At 47.2% G+C, this 20,433-nt stretch overlaps 1 protein-coding gene across 3 annotated transcripts in view; it reads right to left on the bottom strand.

Moving 5' to 3' along the window:
• Nucleotides 1–20,433, bottom strand: part of TEAD3 (TEA domain transcription factor 3) — a 181,443-nt gene that overhangs the window by 20,036 nt on the left and 140,974 nt on the right. Inside the window, exons 4-9 of one of the 3 annotated variants that reach the window (XM_030220895.1) lie at nucleotides 14,845–14,909; nucleotides 13,594–13,656; nucleotides 13,403–13,465; nucleotides 3,092–3,103; nucleotides 1,725–1,868; nucleotides 882–925 (exon numbers count right to left, since the gene is read on the bottom strand). In XM_030220895.1, coding sequence (XP_030076755.1) covers nucleotides 882–925; nucleotides 1,725–1,868; nucleotides 3,092–3,103; nucleotides 13,403–13,465; nucleotides 13,594–13,656; nucleotides 14,845–14,909 — 391 coding nt within the window. The remainder of the gene's footprint in view (nucleotides 1–881; nucleotides 926–1,724; nucleotides 1,869–3,091; nucleotides 3,104–13,402; nucleotides 13,466–13,593; nucleotides 13,657–14,844; nucleotides 14,910–20,433) is intronic. The other 2 variants (XM_030220896.1, XM_030220897.1) reach the window with 2 other exon arrangements.

Here is a 20,433-nt window from a genome sequence, read left to right as displayed (position 1 = left end):
AAGTATTCAAGTATGTGTAGTAGGATTCCGTGGTCGACCATGTCGAAGGCACTTGACATGTCGAATTGTAGGAGGAGTATATTGTTGCCGGTTGCAATCATTTGTTTAAATTTAGTCATGAGGGTAATCAGTACTGTTTCTGTGCTGTGATTCGACCGGAATCCTGATTGGGCATCATGCAGTATTGAGTGTTTGTTTAGATAATCTGTGAGTTGTTTAGTTACCATTCCTTCGGTTATTTTGGTTGTTAGTGGTATGGATGCTACTGGTCTGTAGTTGGTTAATTCGCTTGCGTTTTTCTTTGTGTCTTTAGGTATTGGGGTGAGTAAAATTTTTCCTTTTTCTTTAGGGAAAAGTCCGTTTTGTAGCATAAAGTTTACGTGGTTCGTTAGGTCTGTTATGAATTGTAGAGGAGCTGATTTCATAAGGTTGTTTGGGCATATGTCTAGTTTGCAGTGAGATTTGGCGTATCTTTTTAGAGTTTTCGAGATGAGATCTTCTGATATTAACTCGAAGTCGGTCCAGGTTCTGTCTGCTGGGTATGTTCCGGCTTCTGGGTCTAGGCATTCTAGAAGTGTGACGTATTCGATAGGGCTGGTGGGTATTTTAAGTCGTAGTTGTATGATTTTCTCTTTGAAGTATTTCGCAAGGTTGTCAACATCTGGTATGTCTTTGCTGTTGTTTGTAACTGGTGTGGTGTCTAGAAGTTTGTTCACAAGGTAGAAGAGTTTATGTGTGTCATTGTAGTTTGGTCCTATTATTGTTTTGTAGTGTGATCTTTTAGTCTGTCTTATGGTGTATTTGTATTTCCTCCGGAGTAGTAAAAGTCAAAAGGAACAAAGGAAGGAGAGAGAATATTATTCAATGAATTATTTACTCACTCCTGAGACGGTCCAGGTTGCCCTGGGATTGGGCTGCTCCAAAACTGTGTAGAGAAAAAGACATTAAACGTTAAGAACAAGTCCTCCCTATGGTGACAGCTGACAGAATAAAGTAAGACAAGGTGAGTAGGGGGCTCCTCTCACCCTCCCAAAACAGCACTCTTACCCCATGCCTACAATAATTCCTACTAAGTATGGATGACATTAGTAAAAGGACTCACAGAAACAGAAGCCTGCGCAGCCTTCTACATGGAATGTTGCTAGTGGAATAGCAACATTCCATGTAGAATCTCCAATAGTAGCAACATTCCATGTAGAATCTCCAATAGTATCTATTTTATTTTTGTTACATTTGTACCCAGCGCTTTCCCACTCATGGCAGGCTCAATGCGGCTTACATGGGGCAATGGAGGGTTAAGTGACTTGCCTGTGCCTGAAGTGGGAATCGAACTCAGTTCCCCAGGACCAAAGTTCACCACCCTAACCACTAGGCCACTCCTCCTTTACATCTTGTGATATACTGTGAAAATTCAATAAATAAATTTTTAAAAAATTGTGTGGGGGGGGGGGGGGGGGGGCTGGCCCCCAAGATCCCCGTGGCTACGCCACTCTGTCCCATGCAGTAATCAGCTGGAAAAGACTATGAGTGACTTTGGTGGTGCGGAAGGGGCTGGGACTGGGAGTAGCTGCAAAATGACGCAAAAGGGCAGGGAGTGGGACTGGGGATGCCACCTTGTCTGCCCGGCACTTGTGATACCTGAAGAGACTGGAACTTAGTACGAAAGGCTAGAAATAATGGAAAGATGCAGTGGTTCATGGAGATCTTCAGTATCTGACTCTTACCCTCGAGGCAGCAGAAAACACAGCTTGCGGGAGAGGAGGTGGAGGGGGTGCATTGAGTTTGCTCTGCAGAACGCTGGCCGATACTATCTGAGCGGATGACATGGAAGCCATACTCTGTAGAGCCTTGTCTTTTGATAACTGATCCTATCACGACAAAAAAAAAAAAACGTCAGCCGTAATCTGGATTTAGCTTCCACCTTTTCTCAATAATTCAAGGCAAGTTTATTTATTTATTGTTCACTTGTATCCCACCTTTTCCCACTCATGCAGGCACAATGTGGCTCACAAAAAATTAAGAACATTTACAATGTAAGGGGATAGTGCAAGAGGACAAAGAATAGACAGAGGTAGCAGCATCTAACAATGGGAAACTAAGGAGGGTAGAGATCAAGAAGGGCACATCAATTAGTTACTTGCATGTTGACGACCTCATGGCAAAAGAATATTAAAGCAAAGGAGACACAAAGGACAAAAGACAAGGAGAATGACAGAACAAGGAGTTAACGGAGAGAAAGAAAAAGACAAAATCAGGTTATAGATATAAGTGAGTTTTGTCAGGTGTAATGTCAGAGACATAGGATGAGAAAAAGACCCAAGGAAGAAACAAGAAAAAAAGTTCAAACCAACAATTTTGCACAGATTTTCTAGCACTTCTGAGCTTTGACTGTTAGGAACAACCTCACAGGGTCATTTTCAATAGAGTGGGTGCCAGGCCCAAGCTCTGCCTCCTTCCCAAAGTTTAGACTCTATTGCTAAATTTTCACGGCGGTTATTGTACCAGTATCATTAGCTGAAAAGCAGGAAAACTGACGTAAAAAAGATTGAGGGACAGAGGAAAAGATGGGAAACTGCAGAGAAGTACCGAGAATGAGAAAGAGTTCAGCGAAGTGAAAAAGGAAATAAAATTAAGGGCCCATTTTACAAAGCTGCGGCAAGAGGGGGGGGGGGGACCCTGCACTGGCGTTGGCGTGCGCTTTCGACACGCGCCGAGGCCTCCTTTTACCATAGTGGGTAAAAGGCAAGTCTTTGTTTTTCTCAGGAAATGGCTATGCGGCAAGTGACGCACTTGTGCGGCCATTTCGGGGGGGGGGGGGGGGGGAGCACTTACCGCCACCCATCGAGGTTGCGGCATGGTCTTCCATGCTAAACATGATTATACACCAGATATGACGAACGCTGGGGACAGGAACTTCCGCCAGGCTGCTGCAGTAGCCCGGCAGTACTTCCCTTTTAGCGAGCGGTAAGCCCGCGTTGGGCTTACTACCGCTTTGTAAAAGGACCCCTCAGAGAAACAGTAGAAGAGACAGTTAATAAAGGTGGAGGAAACAAGGAGAGGGCATGTGACACAATAATACAATCATACTTACCAAATTCATAGCCTGTGCAAAACAGAAAAAAAAAGAGCCATTTTAGTCACTGATCTCTGAGCCATTCCATTATTTGCCTGTTCTTTTAATTTTTTTTTCAGAGAAGTAGTCGCCTTTAGTTTAGCCACCCGTTTTTATTTATCCCAACTGACTTTGTATCACGCATCTTGACCCTTCTGTATATCTGCACTTGGCCCCTCAGCTGTATTTATTTATCTCATTTACAGTGGCGTTCCTGGCCTGGATGGCACCCGGGGCGGAGCGCCGATGTGTCCCCCCCCGGGTGCAGCGCGTCCCCCCCGCTAGATGACACCTCCCCCCCTCCGGTGAAATGACACCGCCCCCCCGGGTGCATGCCGCTGGGGGGGGTGCCGTGGCGCGCGCCTGCTCCTCCGAGTTCACTAAACTTCGTTCGCTGCAGCTCCCTCTGCCCCGGAACAGGTTACTTCCTGTTCCGGGGCAGAGGGAGCTGCAGCGAACGAATGAAGTTTAGCGAACTCGGAGGAGCAGGCGTGCGCTGCGGCACTCCCCAGCGACGTGCACCCGGGCCGGACCGCCCCCCCTTGGTACGCCACTGCTCATTTATACCACACATTTTCCCAACTGTGTCAGGCCCAATGTGGCTTACATCACACTGCAAAGGCGGATGCCAATACAGTAAATTAAGCTAATACATCATGAAACCTACATAAGACATAAAGGAGAGGATGGGGAAGAAACGAAAGGAACAGGGAAATCAGGGGAGAGAAGGGATGGGTGGATGTGTCCAAAAATTGTCATGATATTGTTATGAATCAAGTAGTGGAGACACATGTTGAGTCCTTGGGATAAGCTTTTCCAAATAACAAAGTCTTTAGAGATTTTCTGAAATTTAAATTGTGGTGAATGTTTTTTTTATAGCTTTTGGCAAGGAACTCCATAATTGTGAGCTGATGAAGGAGAAGGATGAAGCATATGTGGATTTATACTTAAGCCCGTTGCAGGTTGGATAATGAAGGTTAAGGTATGAACGGAATAGTCTTAATGCATTCGTCAGTGGCAGGCTGATTAGGTCAATCATGTAGTCAGGGACTTCACCATTGTAGAAAAGCATTGGTATCATATCTATATTATCTATATATATAAAAGGCAACCCCAACGTTCTGAAGCCTCCACGGAAGTTGAGGCGCCCGAGATATCCGGTGTGCCCTGGAGTGTCTGCACCGCCCTCGCGTCAAAACATCATGACGCGTCAAAACGTCATGACGTCGAGGGCGGAGCTATTTACACTCGACGGCCGAAACGGCCCACAGCGAACAAGGCAAGTAGCTTCCAGGGACGGAGGGAGGGGGCCCCTTGCTAGCGCCCGTTTCATTCTGCTCAGAAACGGGCATTTTTTCCTAGTTTAACATATAACGTAGCAACATAGTAAATGACGGCAGATAAAGACCTGAACGGTCCATCCAGTTGCCCAACAAGATAAACTCATTTTACATGGTATGCGATACTTTATATGTATACCTTTGAATGTTCTAATTGTGTGCTTATTTAATGTTTCATTAGTATTATGCTTGCATCGTATTATATCTCTGTTACTTGAATTCCAGTGCTGTTAAATGTGTATATTTTTGATCTTGTTTCATGGTAGTCCTATTTCTCTAGATTTTGCGTGCACTAAAAATGCTAGCGCGCCTTAGTAAAGGCCCCCTCAATTTGCTGTTTTCAAGTTTACCTCATCTATTGCATTTATGTTTATACTTGTCCATTTTACTATTGTTATGCTGTTAACAAAATTGTAAGTTTGATGTTAAACTGTACCCTGCCCTGGGCCTGCCCTGTTCACGTATGTAACTAAATTAGCTAACTGGCACTAAACTGGGATTAAGTACCCATGATTGGCATCAACAATTACTAATTAGCACTAATTCATAGTTACATGTGTAAATGACTTGTCTCTGTATTCTATAAACTTACCCCCCCCCCCCCCGATATCCAGAGCTATTTAACTGGACACAGCTGCTGACTGCTTAAATAGCAAATTGGTACCTAAACGCTAATATTGAGCGGGAGATAATATTAGCGGGTAGCACCTACTGCATAACGGGCTATAACACATGATTTATCCAGTTAGGCGCCAATATTTAGCTCCTAACCAGATAAGTTTAGCAATCAACTAGGACCACATGAAGGTGAAAGGGGATAGACTCGGAAGTAACCTGAGGAAATACTTCTTTATGGAAAGGGTGGTGAATTTATGGTACAGCCTCCAGGTGGAGACAAAAACACAGAAACAGAGAAATGTAGGTAGATAAAGACCATATGGCAGAGGATTCACTCCTGCCCATGTTGGTTCAAATCGCAAAATGGCTTCTGAGATTACTGCGGGAAATCTCAGCAGCCATTTGGATTGGAGCAGCACACAGGACAGGAATAAATGGAATTTGTTCCTGCTCTCTGAAAAGGGCACTAAACCACCAGGGCCACTTCGAGGGAGCAGTGCACGGGGCAGGAACAAGTGGGGTTCGTTCCTGCCCTCAAAGAGACAACTACACCACCAGGGCATCACTAAGGTAGGCCTGAGGAGGGCCTACAGGTAGTCGGAAGGGAAGGGGGGGCATGGGAGAGAGAGGGTCACAGTGGGGGAGAGAGAGGGTCAGTTTCAGCTGAAAATGCACAGGCATTTTCGGCCAAAACCTGAACCTGGATTTCAGGTCGTTTTCCATGCCGAATCTGAAACTAAAATTCTGTCAGCTTCTAATTGAATATCTGGTTCTAATTCACCTGCTTCAAATAGCCCATGAATCTGCTAACAGTTTTAATACTAATCTTTAACCTACCATTAAAAATAGCCATAAAATCTGAGGACTGGAGTGTGGCCAGTTTTTAAAAAGAGTTCCAGTAATGAACCCAGAAACTATAGCTGGGCGAGCCTGACGTTGTACCAGGCAAAATGGTAAAGGTTATTCTGGCCATATAAAAAGACATGGCCTAATGAGATAAGTCAGCATGGGTTTCGCAAAAACAAGTCTTGCCTTACCAATACATTAGATTATCTTTGAAGCTGTAAACAAACATGTGGATAAAGGTGAGTCAGTTGGTATAGTGTATTTTTATTTTCACAAGGGGTTTGACAAGATTCCTCACGAGAGATTCCTCATGAAACTAAAAAAGTCATGGGATAGGAGGGAATGACCTATTGGTGAAAGAATAGGAAACAGAGAGTAGAACCAAATGGTCAATTTTTGAAATGAAAAAGGGTAAACAGTGGAGTGCCTCAAGAGTCTTGAGAGTGGCACCTGTGCTGTTTAACATATTCAGAAATGATCTGAAGAAAGGCGAGAAGAGCTCCCCCCCCCCCACCCCCCCCCCCCCCCCCAGAAGCTTTTCCCCCTCTAACTAGTGCTATACATCTCTGGGGCTGGAATTGGAAATTTACAACCTCCTCAATCCGATCTGAATTTGACACAGTTCTTGGAAAGCTCAATGGACGTTATTACGGAGAGGACTACACTGTTGGTGTCGTTTGCATTAGAACTAGACCGTAATAACATATTCAGACTATTTTTTCGTCATATCTCCACACCTTTTCTTGGTTCAAAAATTCAAGTTTTCCCTGATCTCTCTCGAGAGACGCAGAGAAGAAGAAAAGCTTTTTTATTATTGAAAGTAAGGGTCCTACAATTAGGTGGGACCTTTATACTTAAATTTCCTTGTAAATGCTATATTTCGTTGGAATCTACTAATTATATTTTCTTTGATCCAGATAAACTTGCAGAATTTATTGTCAGTAAAGAGTAATGCACTGTTTGTTTGGATTGTATGCTTTATCGGCTGCCCCGACTTGATTTCTTGCCCTTCCTGTTTGCAAAATGTTTTCTGCATTTGAGTAGACTGAAGCGGGAAGCCGCTTCAGCTATACCATTTTAGTTTGAGTTCCTAGTTCTTGGATCATTTAAATGTGGACTAACAACATTTATATTTTGCCTGATTGTTTTGTTCAATCTTGTACATTTCTTTAAGTCTATATTATGTTTGAGACATAAATGTAATGATTAAATTGAATTTAAAAAAAAAAAAAAAAGGAGAGAAGAGTAATGACACCAAATTATTCACAGTCATCAAATGGCAGAGAATTAGAAGAAATTACAGAAGGATCTTTTGAGGCCAGGAAATCGGGCATCTATAGAGCAGATGGAATATGGACAAACAGAAAATGATGCACGAAGGGGAAAATAATCTTAACGATGGGTTCGATATGCTGTGTACCAGGCTGAGTCACGGTCAACACCCAAGAAGGAATGACTGCTGACAATATGTTTAAATGTTCAGCCTAATGTGCTGAACCTGCCAAACAAACAATTACAACATTAAGGATTGTTATAAAAGAATGCAGAACAAAATGGGGAATATCCTTATGTCTCTGCAGAGGTCCATGGGTGCAACTGCACCTTGAGTATTGCGTCTGTTCTGGGCAAAGGAAAATGGGACTTGATATACTGCCTTTCCGGGGGGGTTTGCAACTATATTCAAAGCAGTTTACATTGTATATACCAGGGGCGTAGCCAGACTTTGGCAGGAGGGGGGTCCAGAGCCCGAGGTGAGGGGGCACATTTTACCCCCACGGCACCTTTGACCACCCCCCCCCCCCATTTTTGACCTCCCTGCCACCGCCGCCACCACCACCACCTTTGACCCCCCCCCCCCGGCATCAACCCTTTCGACCCCACCTTCCCACTGTCGGGTACCTTTGCTGGTGGGGGTCTCCAACCCCCGTCATCTGAAGTCCTCTTCTCCAGCGCGGCCGCGTTGCTGATCTGCAAGGGCAGGCTTCTGTTTCTGTGAGTCTGACGTCCTGAACGTACAACGTGCAGGACGTCAGACTCACAGAAACAGAAGCCTGCCCTTGCAGATCAGCAACGCGGTCAGACTCACAGAAACCTGCCCTTGCAGATCAGCAACGCGGCCGCGCCGGAGAAGAGGACTTCGGATGGTGGGGGTTGGGGACCCCCGCCAGCAAAGGTACCCGACGACGGTGGGGGAGGGTTGGTGGCGGGAGGGGGGGCTAGAGCCAAATCTACGGGGGCCCATGCCCTTGTGGCCCCACGTAGCTACGTCCCTGGTATATACAGGTACTTATTTATACCTGGGGCAATGGAGCTGCAAGTGGGAATTGTACCCAGTTCCCCAGGATCAAAGTCTGCTGCACTAACCACTAGGCTACTCCTCCACTCTAGATATAGTGCAACTGGAAAAGGTTTGGAGAAAGGTGACATAAATGATACAGGAGATAGAACACCTCCCCATGAAACAAGGCTACACAGGTTAGGGCTCTTCGGTTGGGAAGAGTGACAGCTGAGAAGGAATATGACAGAAGTTTATAAAAAGATCAGTGGGGTCAAAGGGTTCTACAGGGAACAGTTGTTTATCCTTTCAAACAGGGTTGCAGAGAGGGTGGGGTGGGGGGGAGAAATTCCCTGGGCTCACCTCCAAGGGGGGAGGGGCCTGGTGCCAGGGTCTGTCTCTCTCCTGCTCCTGTGTGTCAGGACCTGGGTGATTGCATTAACACAATAACCCAGGTCCCGGTACACAGGAGCAGGAGAGAGACAGACCAAAGGAGGAGCAGACACAGGAAGGTAAGGGGGTGGGGGGGGGGCAGCCTTGCCCTGGGCCAGGCTCTGTCTCTCGGCAGCCCAACAGTAAAACAAGAGGACACGCCACGAAACTCATGAGCAGCACATTGAAACCAAATTGTAGAAATTGCAGGATCCGATGACCGAGGAAGCGTTCACAGCGACTAACATAGTGGGGCTCAAAAAAACCTTTTGGACAAGTTCCTGGGGGAAAGTCCATAAAATATTATTGGGTGGGTAGACTTGGGACACCATTGCTCATTCCACACAGATATGGAATGCACTACCTATGGCCCTGAAAACGCACGGACAACTTAACTAGTTTTCGCAAATCCTTGAAGACATACCTCTTCAACAAGGCCTACAAAAGACATCCCTAATGAATCAAATCACTCCTTAAAACACCCAAGTGCTCTAAAACACCTCTCACGCGACCTTAACTAACATCTTTCTATCTAAACCCTCATTTACCCTCAGCTTATTACCGACTGTATCTAAGATTATGTAATGACTATATCATACTAACACCCTGTAAGCCACATTGAGCCTGCAAAAAGGTGGGATAATGTGGAGGTACAAATGCAATGAATAAAATAAAATACAAAATCTACTTTTTGGGACCTGGACACAGGATGCTGGGCTCTGGACAGATCTCAGTCTGACTCAGCGTGACTTTTCTGATGTTCTTAGGATCTGAACGTCAGCTTCCCATTCTGTAACTAATGAAGCCCGTTGGAGGAGGCCACTTCCGAACACTAAGGAGCTCTAGTGAGGCTAGAAGTGAAATCCACAAGGCATTAATACTTAGGAAAGAAACTCTTGCTGCATATTCTGCGTCTTTTTTTTCAGATCCACTTTCAAGGAGATCTTACTGGGTAACTAAGGACTTATCCAGCTGGAATCCTTTAATCCAGCTCAAGGCAGACACAAGCACTTTTACCTAGATTAAAATGAGGAATTCCTGGTGTAGGGGGAGGGGAACGCAGCTGGGTTGGGAGAGTAAATTCCAGGCGTAGATTGAATTTTGCCTCTGTTCCTCCACCTGCAGAAATGGCAGGGCAAAGTACATGGGGACTTTTGTAATTTTTTTTTGTTTTGTTACATTTGTACCCCGCACTTTCCCACTCATGGCAGGCTCAATGCGGCTTACGTGGGGCAATGGAGGGTTAAGTAACTTGCCCAGAGTCACAAGGAGCTGCCTGTGCCTGAAGTGGGAATCGAACTCAGTTCCTCAGGACCAAAGTCCACCACCCTAACCACTAGGCCACTCCTCCACTAGCAACATTCCATGTAGAAGTCGGCCCTTGCAGATCACCAATGTGGCCGCGCAGGCTTCTGCTTCTGCTTCTGTGAGTCTGACGTCCTGCACGTACGTGCAGGACGTCAGACTCACAGAAACAGAAGCCTGCGCAGCCTTCTACATGGAATGTTGCTAGTGGAATAGCAACATTCCATGTAGAATCTCCAATAGTAGCAACATTCCATGTAGAATCTCCAATAGTATCTATTTTATTTTTTGTTACATTTGTACCCCACGCTTTCCCACTCATGGCAGGCTCAATGCGGCTTACATGGGGCAATGGAGGGTTAAGTGACTTGCCCAGAGTCACAAAAAGCTGCCTGTGCCTGAAGTGGGAATCGAACTCAGTTCCTCAGGACCAAAGTCCACCACCCTAACCACTAGGCCACTCCTCCACACAGGTAATGGCTTAAACAGGTAATTTCCCTAGGGAAATTCATTTATACATCTGTGATTCTTCTTATTCTGATCTCCATTTTGTTTCAGAAGACCAAACCATGTTTGACAGGCACTGCCAACTTTATGAGGCAATGCAAATCAAAGGACGCTGCTGCTCTCTTCGTCACTAGAAAGTCTCCCTACCCCATGCAGGAGTCATACTGAGACATTATAGCACGGATATCGCATTATAGCATGAATAAGGATGGATGGACTCAGGGAAAGATGTTTTTAAAATTGTTTTTTGGCCATAACAAAATGTGAACACTCTGAATGAAAAGGGTAAAAATGGAAGAGAAGCACATATAACAGGACAAAGAAATAGAAGAGGCACATAAGATCAGAAAGATGATATTTTGACTGGTTTTACCAGTACTTTCACTGTCACAATGGCTTTATGTGTAGCTAATTGCCCAATTAAACATTTTGATCACAGTTAATTGCATTTTTAATCATTGCCTGGATGGTGCTGATAGAATTTCCTCTCGGACTGCCGCTGCACTATTCAGGCAAGTTAACTGGTCAGTGGCAATATTCAGCCCTCTATCTAGATAGCTAACCAGGTAGTGGGCTGAATATTGGAGGGGGGGGGGAGTTTTGCCAAGTCTCCCCTCAAAGCCCCTCCCCCAAAGATTATTCCCCCTCCCAAAGCCCCAACCCAAGAGCATCCACCCCCCGTCAAAGCTTCCTCAGAGTTCCTCAACCCTCTCCCACAGCCCCTCCAAGAGCATGCCACCTCCCAAACACCCCCCCCCAAAAAAAACCTTCCCAATCCCAAAGACCCCCCCAGAGTATCACCCCTCCTGAGGCCCACCTGTCAGGAGCATCAACCCCCTTCCAGACCTCCCTGGGCCTACCTTAACAATGCCCTGGTTGTGTGGGTAGATGATTAGGCCATCTCTAGGTTCAAAATGGTGGCTGCAACCTTTAGAGGTAGCCTTGCAGTAATACCGTGAGGAGTGTTCAGGAGAACTCTTTGGAAGGGCTGTGAGAGGAGGGTAAATGTGGAGGCTGCGGTAGTCAGTGTTAATGGCTTTAATAATTTTAATCGCCGTTAGCATTCGTGCATTAATCGTAAACATTAACGGTGATTAATCAACAGCACGACCTCACTGACCGCTCTCATCATTCATGCCCAACGGCCCAGATTTATAGAGAAGGCAATTCGAGCCCCTGGGTAGGGCTGAGATTTGAGGAGGTCTCAGGAGTGGCTTGCACAGGGTCATGCAGTCGCACCTCTGGAGCCCTCTCAGCAGAAGCTTTGAAGGGGGCTGTGCTGACGCTGACCCGATGCCACCTAGTAACACCACATCAACAGATGTGTGAGCAGCGTGGATTCAAGAGGGCGCAAATCAGGAGGGGTGAAAATATTGCTCCCAGACCACTATCTCCTTGCAGTGGCGATGCAGACGGGGTGGGGGGAGGGGTCACACAGGGCGCAACTACAGCTCAGTACGTTCCTGCCACACTTCCCCTGAACCCAAAATTGAACATGCAACTTTAGAGTCAGCGTGGTGATTTGAAATGATTTTTTTTCAATACATCCGTTGTATAACTGTAGTGAGATATATCACAGCTCTGACTGTAGCATAATTACATAAAATTACACGCTTTTAACTGCACCTGGCTTACAGTCTATACCTAGCTACCTGCACACGTGTAATTACACTATAGCTCACATCCTGTCATGCCCTGCTTAAATGTTTTGTTAAAGAATTTGCTCTTTCTTACTAAGAACATCTTGTCTTTCATTCTGTTTCTGTCAGATTTACCTGTACCTTCAAGGTACCCTCTGATCATCACAGACAAGGTGAAGACATTTTACAGTACACTCTATCCCCAGCAGAGAACCCCTGGGGGTACCTCTGCATATAAGCCGCCCCCCCCCCCCCAGAAGAGACAAGGCACAAGTATGTCAAGCTATAAGAAGTGAGGGAGGGTTAAGCAGAGAGACAAGCCTCAGCAGAGCCCACAGGGACAGATCTCCGGCTCCATCTGTGTCCCGTCAAAGGGACGGCCTACTTCCCCAGATACCATTACCCTCCTTTGGGGAGTTAAAGCTTCACCATACCACACGGGCTCCCCTTTCTCCCTGCAGACATGTCCTTTTCTCACCTCTTGTCATTGGCATTCCTTGGTCGGCTGCCACCCGGGGCAGATCGCCGCTGCGCACCCCCCTTCCCCTGTGCAGCGTCATCCGTCCCCCCCCGGGTGCAGCACGACACCCCCCCAGCACATCACCTCCAAGCCCCTCCCCCCTCCGGGTGCATTCTTCTTACCTGCTGGGGTGCTTGGAGCAGCCACATGGCTGTTGACTCCGCTGGTACCCTGGGCAGAGAGAGCAGAGAACCAGTGGAGCCGACAGCTGTGCAGCTGCTCCCTGCACCCCTCCCGCAGCGTGCACCCGGGGCGGACCACCCCCACCGCTCCACCCTCGGTATACCACTGCCTCTTGTCAAACCTTCCTGGGGGCAATCTTTAACACAGAAAACATTAAAAAATAAACGAGAGGAGGAGGGGAGGTGTGTCGTAGCAGTAGGTAAATAAGGGAATGGGGCGTACACAGGAAATGGAGACCCCAGAAGGTGGTAAGGGTCAACGTCCTTCCCCCCCTCTATTGGGATCAGCCCAGATCCTAGTCTTACAGCTTTTGGATGGGGTGAAGTGTGGCTCCTGTCTTCCCACTTTAGCTGAATGGTTCCCCCTTGTAAAGGGCTATTTAAGAAGGGCTTCGGAACTATGTGAGATCCAGCATTAGCTAAGACACCCATGCTGTATCCCAGCACTGTGCCACATCCGGACCCTCTGTCTCTCCGAGGCTCGCTGGAAGCCAGAATCTGTTTCAGGAGCAAAGAGGAAGGGAAGATGTAAGGCAGCACAGCTGAAGCAGAGCCCAGCCCACAGACAAGCGTGTTAGTTCTCAATACAGCCAAAAGCTGGTGGGGATTGCGGGGAGGCCCATACCTTCAGCTTGGACTGAATCTCACGAGACTTCCGTCTTGCTAGAACCTGCAAGTGGCTAGAGACCTGCAGAAAGAAAAGCAGAGGGAAAAGGAAAACAGCAGGGCCGTAAACCAGAGGAGAAAAAGAGGCGGAAAGGAGGGGCTGCCCATGCTCACACGCTAAGGGGCCCATGGGCAGGGTCGCCAACGTACCTTGATGCCAACCTGGTACTCGCGCACCTTCTTCCGTGCTAGGACCTGTATGTGGCTGGACACCTAGGATCCGCCAATGCGTTCAAAGGAAAACACAAACAAAATGAAGACATTAACCCACACGACTGACACACTGGCTAGCATCCTCGCTTACGGTGTTCACTTGATCTCTTCCTCTCACTTCGTTCTTCTCCTAGGCTTTCTGAGTCCACCTACGGTTAAAGACTGATGACTGCTGCTGGAACCAGACAGAGCATAAGCCATTTGCATAGCTCTTTAGATTCACTCTAACCATAAACTTCAGCACGTCCTAATGATATTCTAATATTCACCTTTTGTACCTCTTAACCAATGACTCTCAGTCCTCTACCTTGGTGTGCTCTTCCTCTGACTGTCTTGCCGGTGAGGTTCCATTGCTTGCTGGCATATGCACTTAACTGCAATAAAACAAGGAGAGACCCCCTCCGTACCAGTGCCTGTCTACCCCTCATCTGCATTCCTTGCTAGTCCAGATTTAGGTTTGTGCGTGGTAGAGAGAGACACAGCTTTGCCAATGCATTTCTGTCCTGATCTGCTCCTCTGATACGGAGACCAGGACCCACATAAAGCTCTGCCAAAGCACCTCAATCCTGCCCACTAGGACCTCCTGCTACCTCTGTATGGAAACCATGACCCCATCCACAGCTCTGCCAGTGCAGCTAACTCTTCCTGGCAGCACCTCCTGCTGCTCCAATGTGGAGAGAACATGAATCTATAATACAGCTCCGCCAATGTACCTCCAGCGCTGCAGCACTTCCTGGTACTCCGGTATAAAGACCATTTCCCCACAGATAGCTCTATCAATGCACCTCAGTCCTGACCTGCAGCACCTCTGCTACATACCCACATCAATGCATCTCAGGCCTAGCTTCAGAACTCCCTTTTTTTCCAGTACTGAGATCCACAACCAGCTGTACCAGTCCCGACCGGTATCATCTTAGCAATTCACATGCCTGGAGTCTGCATGGCCTATGACTGTCTGTGCTATGCCAGTATTTCTGTAAGCATGAGGTGGGCCTAGACATCTCCTGAAAAAGGAGTTGATGTGGCCATGAAGGGAACAGAGAAATCCCAGAATCCCTCAGCACTCAACACAGGCTAAGGGGGCCTGGAGATGGCTCTATTCTTCTCCATAGGCCTGGATCATCCAGCAGGTGAAATCTTGGAATTAAACGAACACAGAAGCAGATGCGAAAGCAGCTGGAGATTTACCTGTTTTCTCGTCCGTGTCTTCCCTGTTCGTAATTTGATGTACCTTGCAATCAGTTCATTACGACCTGTAAGAAGCAGAAGATAATAAGGAAATGCCTTCAGCCCCTTTTCCCTCACTTATACTCATAGTTAACATAGTAAATGATGACAGATAAAGACCCGCATTGTTCATCCGGCCTGCCCAACATGGCAGCCAGAGCCACACCCGCCAATCCGTGCAGGTTACTGGAGCAGTCGGCAATTTACCACCATACCAGCCACATATACGATGCACTTTTGGAACACAATACCCCCAAATAGCATGCCAATAGTCCAAAGAGTGGTTTTATTATGGCTGCAACCAAGGGCGTAGCTACGGGGGGGCCACGGGGGCCTGGGCCCCCGCAAATTATGTCTGGGCCCCTGGTTTGGCTGGCAGGGGTCCCCAACCCCCGCCAGCCAAAGCCTTCTTCAGCGCCGTCTCCGGCGCAGCCATGTTCCTGCCCTGCTCTTCTTGCTCCTCCTGTCCTGTGCACGCTGACGCTCCTCAGTTTCACGTAAAGGAGCGCCAGTGTGCACAGGACAGGAGGAGCAAGAAGAGCAGGGCAGGAACGTGGCTGTGCCGGAGACGGCGCTGAAGAAGGCTTCGGCTGGTGGGGGTTAGGGACCCCCGCCAGCAAAGGTATTTGCGAGGCGAGGGGGCGTGCGAGAAGGCGTGAGGTGAGGCGGTGGCGGGGGGGGGGGGGGGGAGAGACGAAGTGCGGTGGTGAGGGCGGGGTGGCACTCAAAATGTGCCCCCAACCTCAGGCTCTGGCCCCCTCCCACCATAAGGTCTAGCTACAACATTATCAATACATGATCATTAAACCAGCAATCAACAATATTGCTAACAACATTTTACTAGTAGGATTCCACCTCTGAGAAGCTTTTTAGCTTCTTATGGAGTTAGAGGAATGGAAGGGGAGGGAAAGAGTCACATTTGCCAAACTTCCCTATGTAGAAACATCTTTTGTGTCAAAAATAAAACTTGAATTAACCTCTCTCCAAAGCTGCCCCGTCTTTGCTTGGAATACATTTCCCTTTCTTCACGTGGAGGGGGCTCTAACAGTATAGCCTTTGCCTGTTATTCTGTATATCCTAATTCTTACAGATTCTCTGCACTGGATTTACATTCTTTCCAAATTGTTATGATCCTATCATGCCCTGCCCCTTCATGTTGAGTTGAACACATCCAAACGGTTTCTCTCTTGGTCAGAAGGTGGCGCTTTTGCACAGGAACTTAAAGTGGAGTGCATGGAAGGTGTTGTGGAGTACTGTTAAGCATGTATTTTTATTTGTTACATTTGTACCCCGCGCTTTCCCACTCATGGCAGGCTCTATGCGGTGGGCAATGGAGGGTTAAGTGACTTGCCCAGAGTCACAAGGAGCTGCCTGTGCTGGGAATCAAACTCAGTTCCTCAGTTCCCCAGGACCAAAGTCCACCACCCTAACCACTAGGCCACTCCTCCACTCCTCTTGAGGCAGTGGACAAAGAAATTATATATATAAGAAGTGATATTAACTGTTAAAATCTGGGGTTTAAAAGTGGTGTTTGAATTCCTATTTCAAAATCAGCTTTTTACTTTGCAACTGAAGTGAAGGTATGCCAGATGTTTCATATTATTTCAATGTCTAGCTGCCGAGCTAAGGTTAGGAAAGGTCAGTGAGAAATGCAACTCTGTCCCTTGTGAATTGCCAATGCTAGCTGGCACAGCTGTAAACTATTATGACTGAACAAAGGAATGAGCTAGATATATTGTAGTTTACAAGATAGAAAATACTATTTAGAGAGAGGCAATAGATTAGTATTTAGAAGTTCTGTTTATATTTAGGATATGTCTTATAAGAATGCTTATTTTAGAATATGTTTTATTCTCTGTAATTTCTATGTAGGATGTTTGTTCAACTCTGTGTTACTTTTAAAATGATCCTTTGTCTGCTGTTTAAGGCTGCAGTGAGGAGATCAACATGTGTTTTGAGTTTTCTGTGGTCTTAGCTAGTTCTGTGTATGGAGCTGAGAGGTGAAAAAGGTCAGAACTAGTCAGCTCTCTTCTCCTTGATTAATTATAGGTAAAATGCAGGAATGGTCTTGGAAGTAATAACCTGATATGTATGCTATTAATTAAGATTGGCTTTTGACCTCTTTAATGAATGCCAGAGTTTAGTTAGCAGTTAGTACTAGGAATATGAGAAATCAATCATAATAACATGTAAGAGACTGGAGACCAAATGTCTGGCTTAAGGGGCCCCAGGTCACAGGTCAGTTTAGGATGTCTGGAACCTATGTAACTGATATTTCAAAAGTAATGATTGGTTGAGGCAAGGTAGCCAATCAGTTTCTTAACCAATTGGGAGTAAAGGGGGCTAGGCTAGGAGGAGGGCTTAGGACCCTATTTAAGTGGGAGCAGAAGCAGTTTACGTCAGAAGGAGCTCAGAAGAAAGAGAAGGACAGAAGGAACAGACAGAAGAAGGAGACAAAGACACAGAGAGCTGAGAGAAAGACCCAGAGAGCTGAGAGAAAGACATAAAGAGCTAAGAGAAGAGAAGAGAGCTAGAACTGATGTCCTGCTTTGTTTGCTGGCAAATAAAGAAGATTACTCTCTCATTCTGGTGTGTGCTGTCTGACTCCTGAAGCATCACAAATTCCTATCTCAATTCCTGCAACAATTCTTGGTGGCAGCGGTGGGATCATGAATCCTGCATTAATCCCAGCACCCAACTGACTGGAGAACATTCGCCGGGTATGTATTTTGTATTCTGTATTTTGTATTGTAATCCTAGCTAGGAAATTGTAAACCAGCCCCTCAAGAAGGAGGGAAGGAGAATCTGATCAATTCTCAGCAAAGGCCCTAGTACCTTCTAGTCGCGGGGACTAGAAGCGAAAACGCTTGAGCTTATCTGTATCTGAGAAATCTGAAATTGTTGGGTGGGATTTTCTGTATGGAATGTGTGATGCGTGAATGATTAACTGAGTGCGGACTTCTTATAGCTGCATTTCCAATTAACGCGAGTTCAATTGGTCAGCAACGGAAGGAAGCGATTGTTGTCTGTCTACCTAGTGTCTCGAGAGTGCAGACCCCTTACTGCATTCTCAAAAATTCCCTCCCTTTTGTGTGTTGTAATTGTAAGCATTATGGGTGGGACATCATCTAGACAAATTGTTACCCCCCTAGATTGTATGCTTAGAAATTTTAAAAAAGGTTTTTTAATTAATGACTATGGACAGACTTTAAGCTCAGGTACTTTAAGAACCTTGTGTGAAGTTGAGTGGCCATCTATGGGAGTGGGGTGGCCCCCTAGTGGCAGCTTAGATATTGAAGTAATCCGGAAGGTCTACAGCATAGTTGTAGGAGAACCAGAATATTCTGAACAACTCCCTTATATAGATTCCTGGGACAGCCTTGTGACTGACCCTCCCTCGTGGTTGAAAACTTATATGGGATCCCCAGTAAAATTCATGTTAGGTCGTGTTCAAAGAAAGATTAGAAAATCTAAACTAGAAGAGGGAAAGAGCCCCAGGAAGCTTACCACCCAATCGGTGGCTTCCGCCCCTACCCTGTCTGAGAAACCCATACTCTCTGATGACCCCTCAGACCTTGAGCCACCACCTTATGGCCCATTGTTGGGGTTCCGTGCCACCCCTAGAGATCCACGCCGCCCAGCCCAAGCCTCTCCAGCACAGGCTTCTCCGGATAGTTCTTCCCCTCCTGTGCCAAACCTGCCACACCCTAGGTTGGACTTTTCACCTGGCCTCTACCCTTCTGTGCCACATCCTCCCCTGTTAACCTCCGAAGACCCACTTTGGGCTCCACTCCCTGACTCCTCAACTCCTGACAGCCCAGCCTCTCCCTCTAGTACCCCTACCCACTCATTAGGGGCCCGGCATCCCTTTCAATGGACTGAATCACCTGTGACCACCTCTCAGTCTATGAGTACCCCTCCCCATCCCTCAGGGGTTCAACACACCTCCATTGAATGGGTTAGACCCGCTGCAATTACCTTTGAGCATGATAGGAGGGTAGCTCCTAGCTCTACCTCAGATTCCATTCCCACCTCCTCGAGAGTTCTGCCACTTCGTCAGGTAACTACCACTCGACCGGATCCTAATAATCAGGGTCAGGTTATACAGGCACAGGCCTATCAGTATGTACCCTTCACAACCACTGATCTCCTGAATTGGAAGACGCATTACCCCTCTTATACTGAAAAGCCTCAGGCAGTGGTGGACCTAGTGACTAGCATTATGGCCACCCATAACCCAACCTGGACTGATTGTCAACAACTTCTCCTGACCCTCTTCACAACTGAGGAGAGGCGGAAGATTTTGCAAAATGCTGAGGCCATCACGCGAGAGCGTGTTCCCGACGGGACACAGGATCCAGAGGGATGGGTTAGAGCTCGGTTTCCTCGCGCAGCTCCAGCTTGGGATCCAAATGATGGGCAGCACTATGAACTGTTGTCTGGCTATTGCCGGGACTTACTGGAAGGTATGAGGAAAGGCATAAAGAGGCCCATTAATCTGGCAAAGGTCTCTGAAATTCTCCAAGGGGCAACTGAATCCCCTGGGGCCTTTCTAGAGCGACTAATTGAAGCCTACAGAACATACACCCCATTTGACCCTGAAGCCCAAGAAAACCAGAGAATGGTGAATAGCGCATTGGTGGCCCAGAGTATGCCAGATATCCGGAAGAAGTTGCAGCGTCAGGAGGGATTCGCAGGGATGAATACCACCCAGCTAATTGAGATCGCAACCAAGGTTTTCATTAATAGAGATCAGGAGGTGCGCCGAGAGGCTGACCGGAAGATGCAGAAGAAGGCCGACCTTTTAGCGGCAGCCATTACTAATTCCACCCTTAACCGAGGTCGACCTCTAGCTAATGGGAAGCCAAAGTGGGACCCCGGACCACCAGCCAGGCCCCGAGATTCCTTCAATCAATCCCGGCCAAGGGGGGAGAATCCCAGACCAAGATTGGAGAGGGATCAGTGTGCCTATTGTAAGGAAAGAGGGCACTGGAAAGATGAATGCCCCCAGAGGCGCCAGGGACTGAGAAGGGGACCAGGAGATCGAGGAAGCCGAGGCCGAGTTCGAGAGGGAAGATATGAGCCTCCTGAATCTGACATCATCGGGATAGCCGAGATGGCAGAATGGGACGAATAGGACAGACCGGGTTCCTACAAACTGGGCTCCCAGGAACCTATGGTCAAGCTAACTATAGGGAGCCGCTCAATTCCATTCATGATTGATACAGGAGCTGAACATTCTGTTGTGACGGAGCGATTAGCGCCTGTGTCTGGAAAAACTGTCCGAGTGGTGGGAGCCACGGGGGTGCAGAACCGGAGGCCCTTTCTGACAACCCGTAGATGCCAATTAGGCTCACACATAGTCACTCATGAATTCTTGTATATGCCAGACTGTCCAATCCCTTTGTTAGGTCGAGACCTGCTGTCCAAGCTTAGGGCCCAAATTTCTTTTGACTCTGATGGCCAGACTTCAGTCTCCTTTCGGCCCCCAACATCCAGCCCTAAGGGTATATTGAGTTTCTGCTGCCCTCTTGAAGAAGAATGGCGGCT

Source organism: Microcaecilia unicolor, chromosome 12 (genome assembly GCF_901765095.1).
Source record: "Microcaecilia unicolor chromosome 12, aMicUni1.1, whole genome shotgun sequence".
Classification (NCBI taxonomy): Eukaryota; Metazoa; Chordata; class Amphibia; order Gymnophiona; family Siphonopidae; genus Microcaecilia; species Microcaecilia unicolor.
The sequence above is the reverse complement of the archived record's forward strand: the minus strand, read 5'-3'. Positions and strand labels throughout refer to the sequence as shown.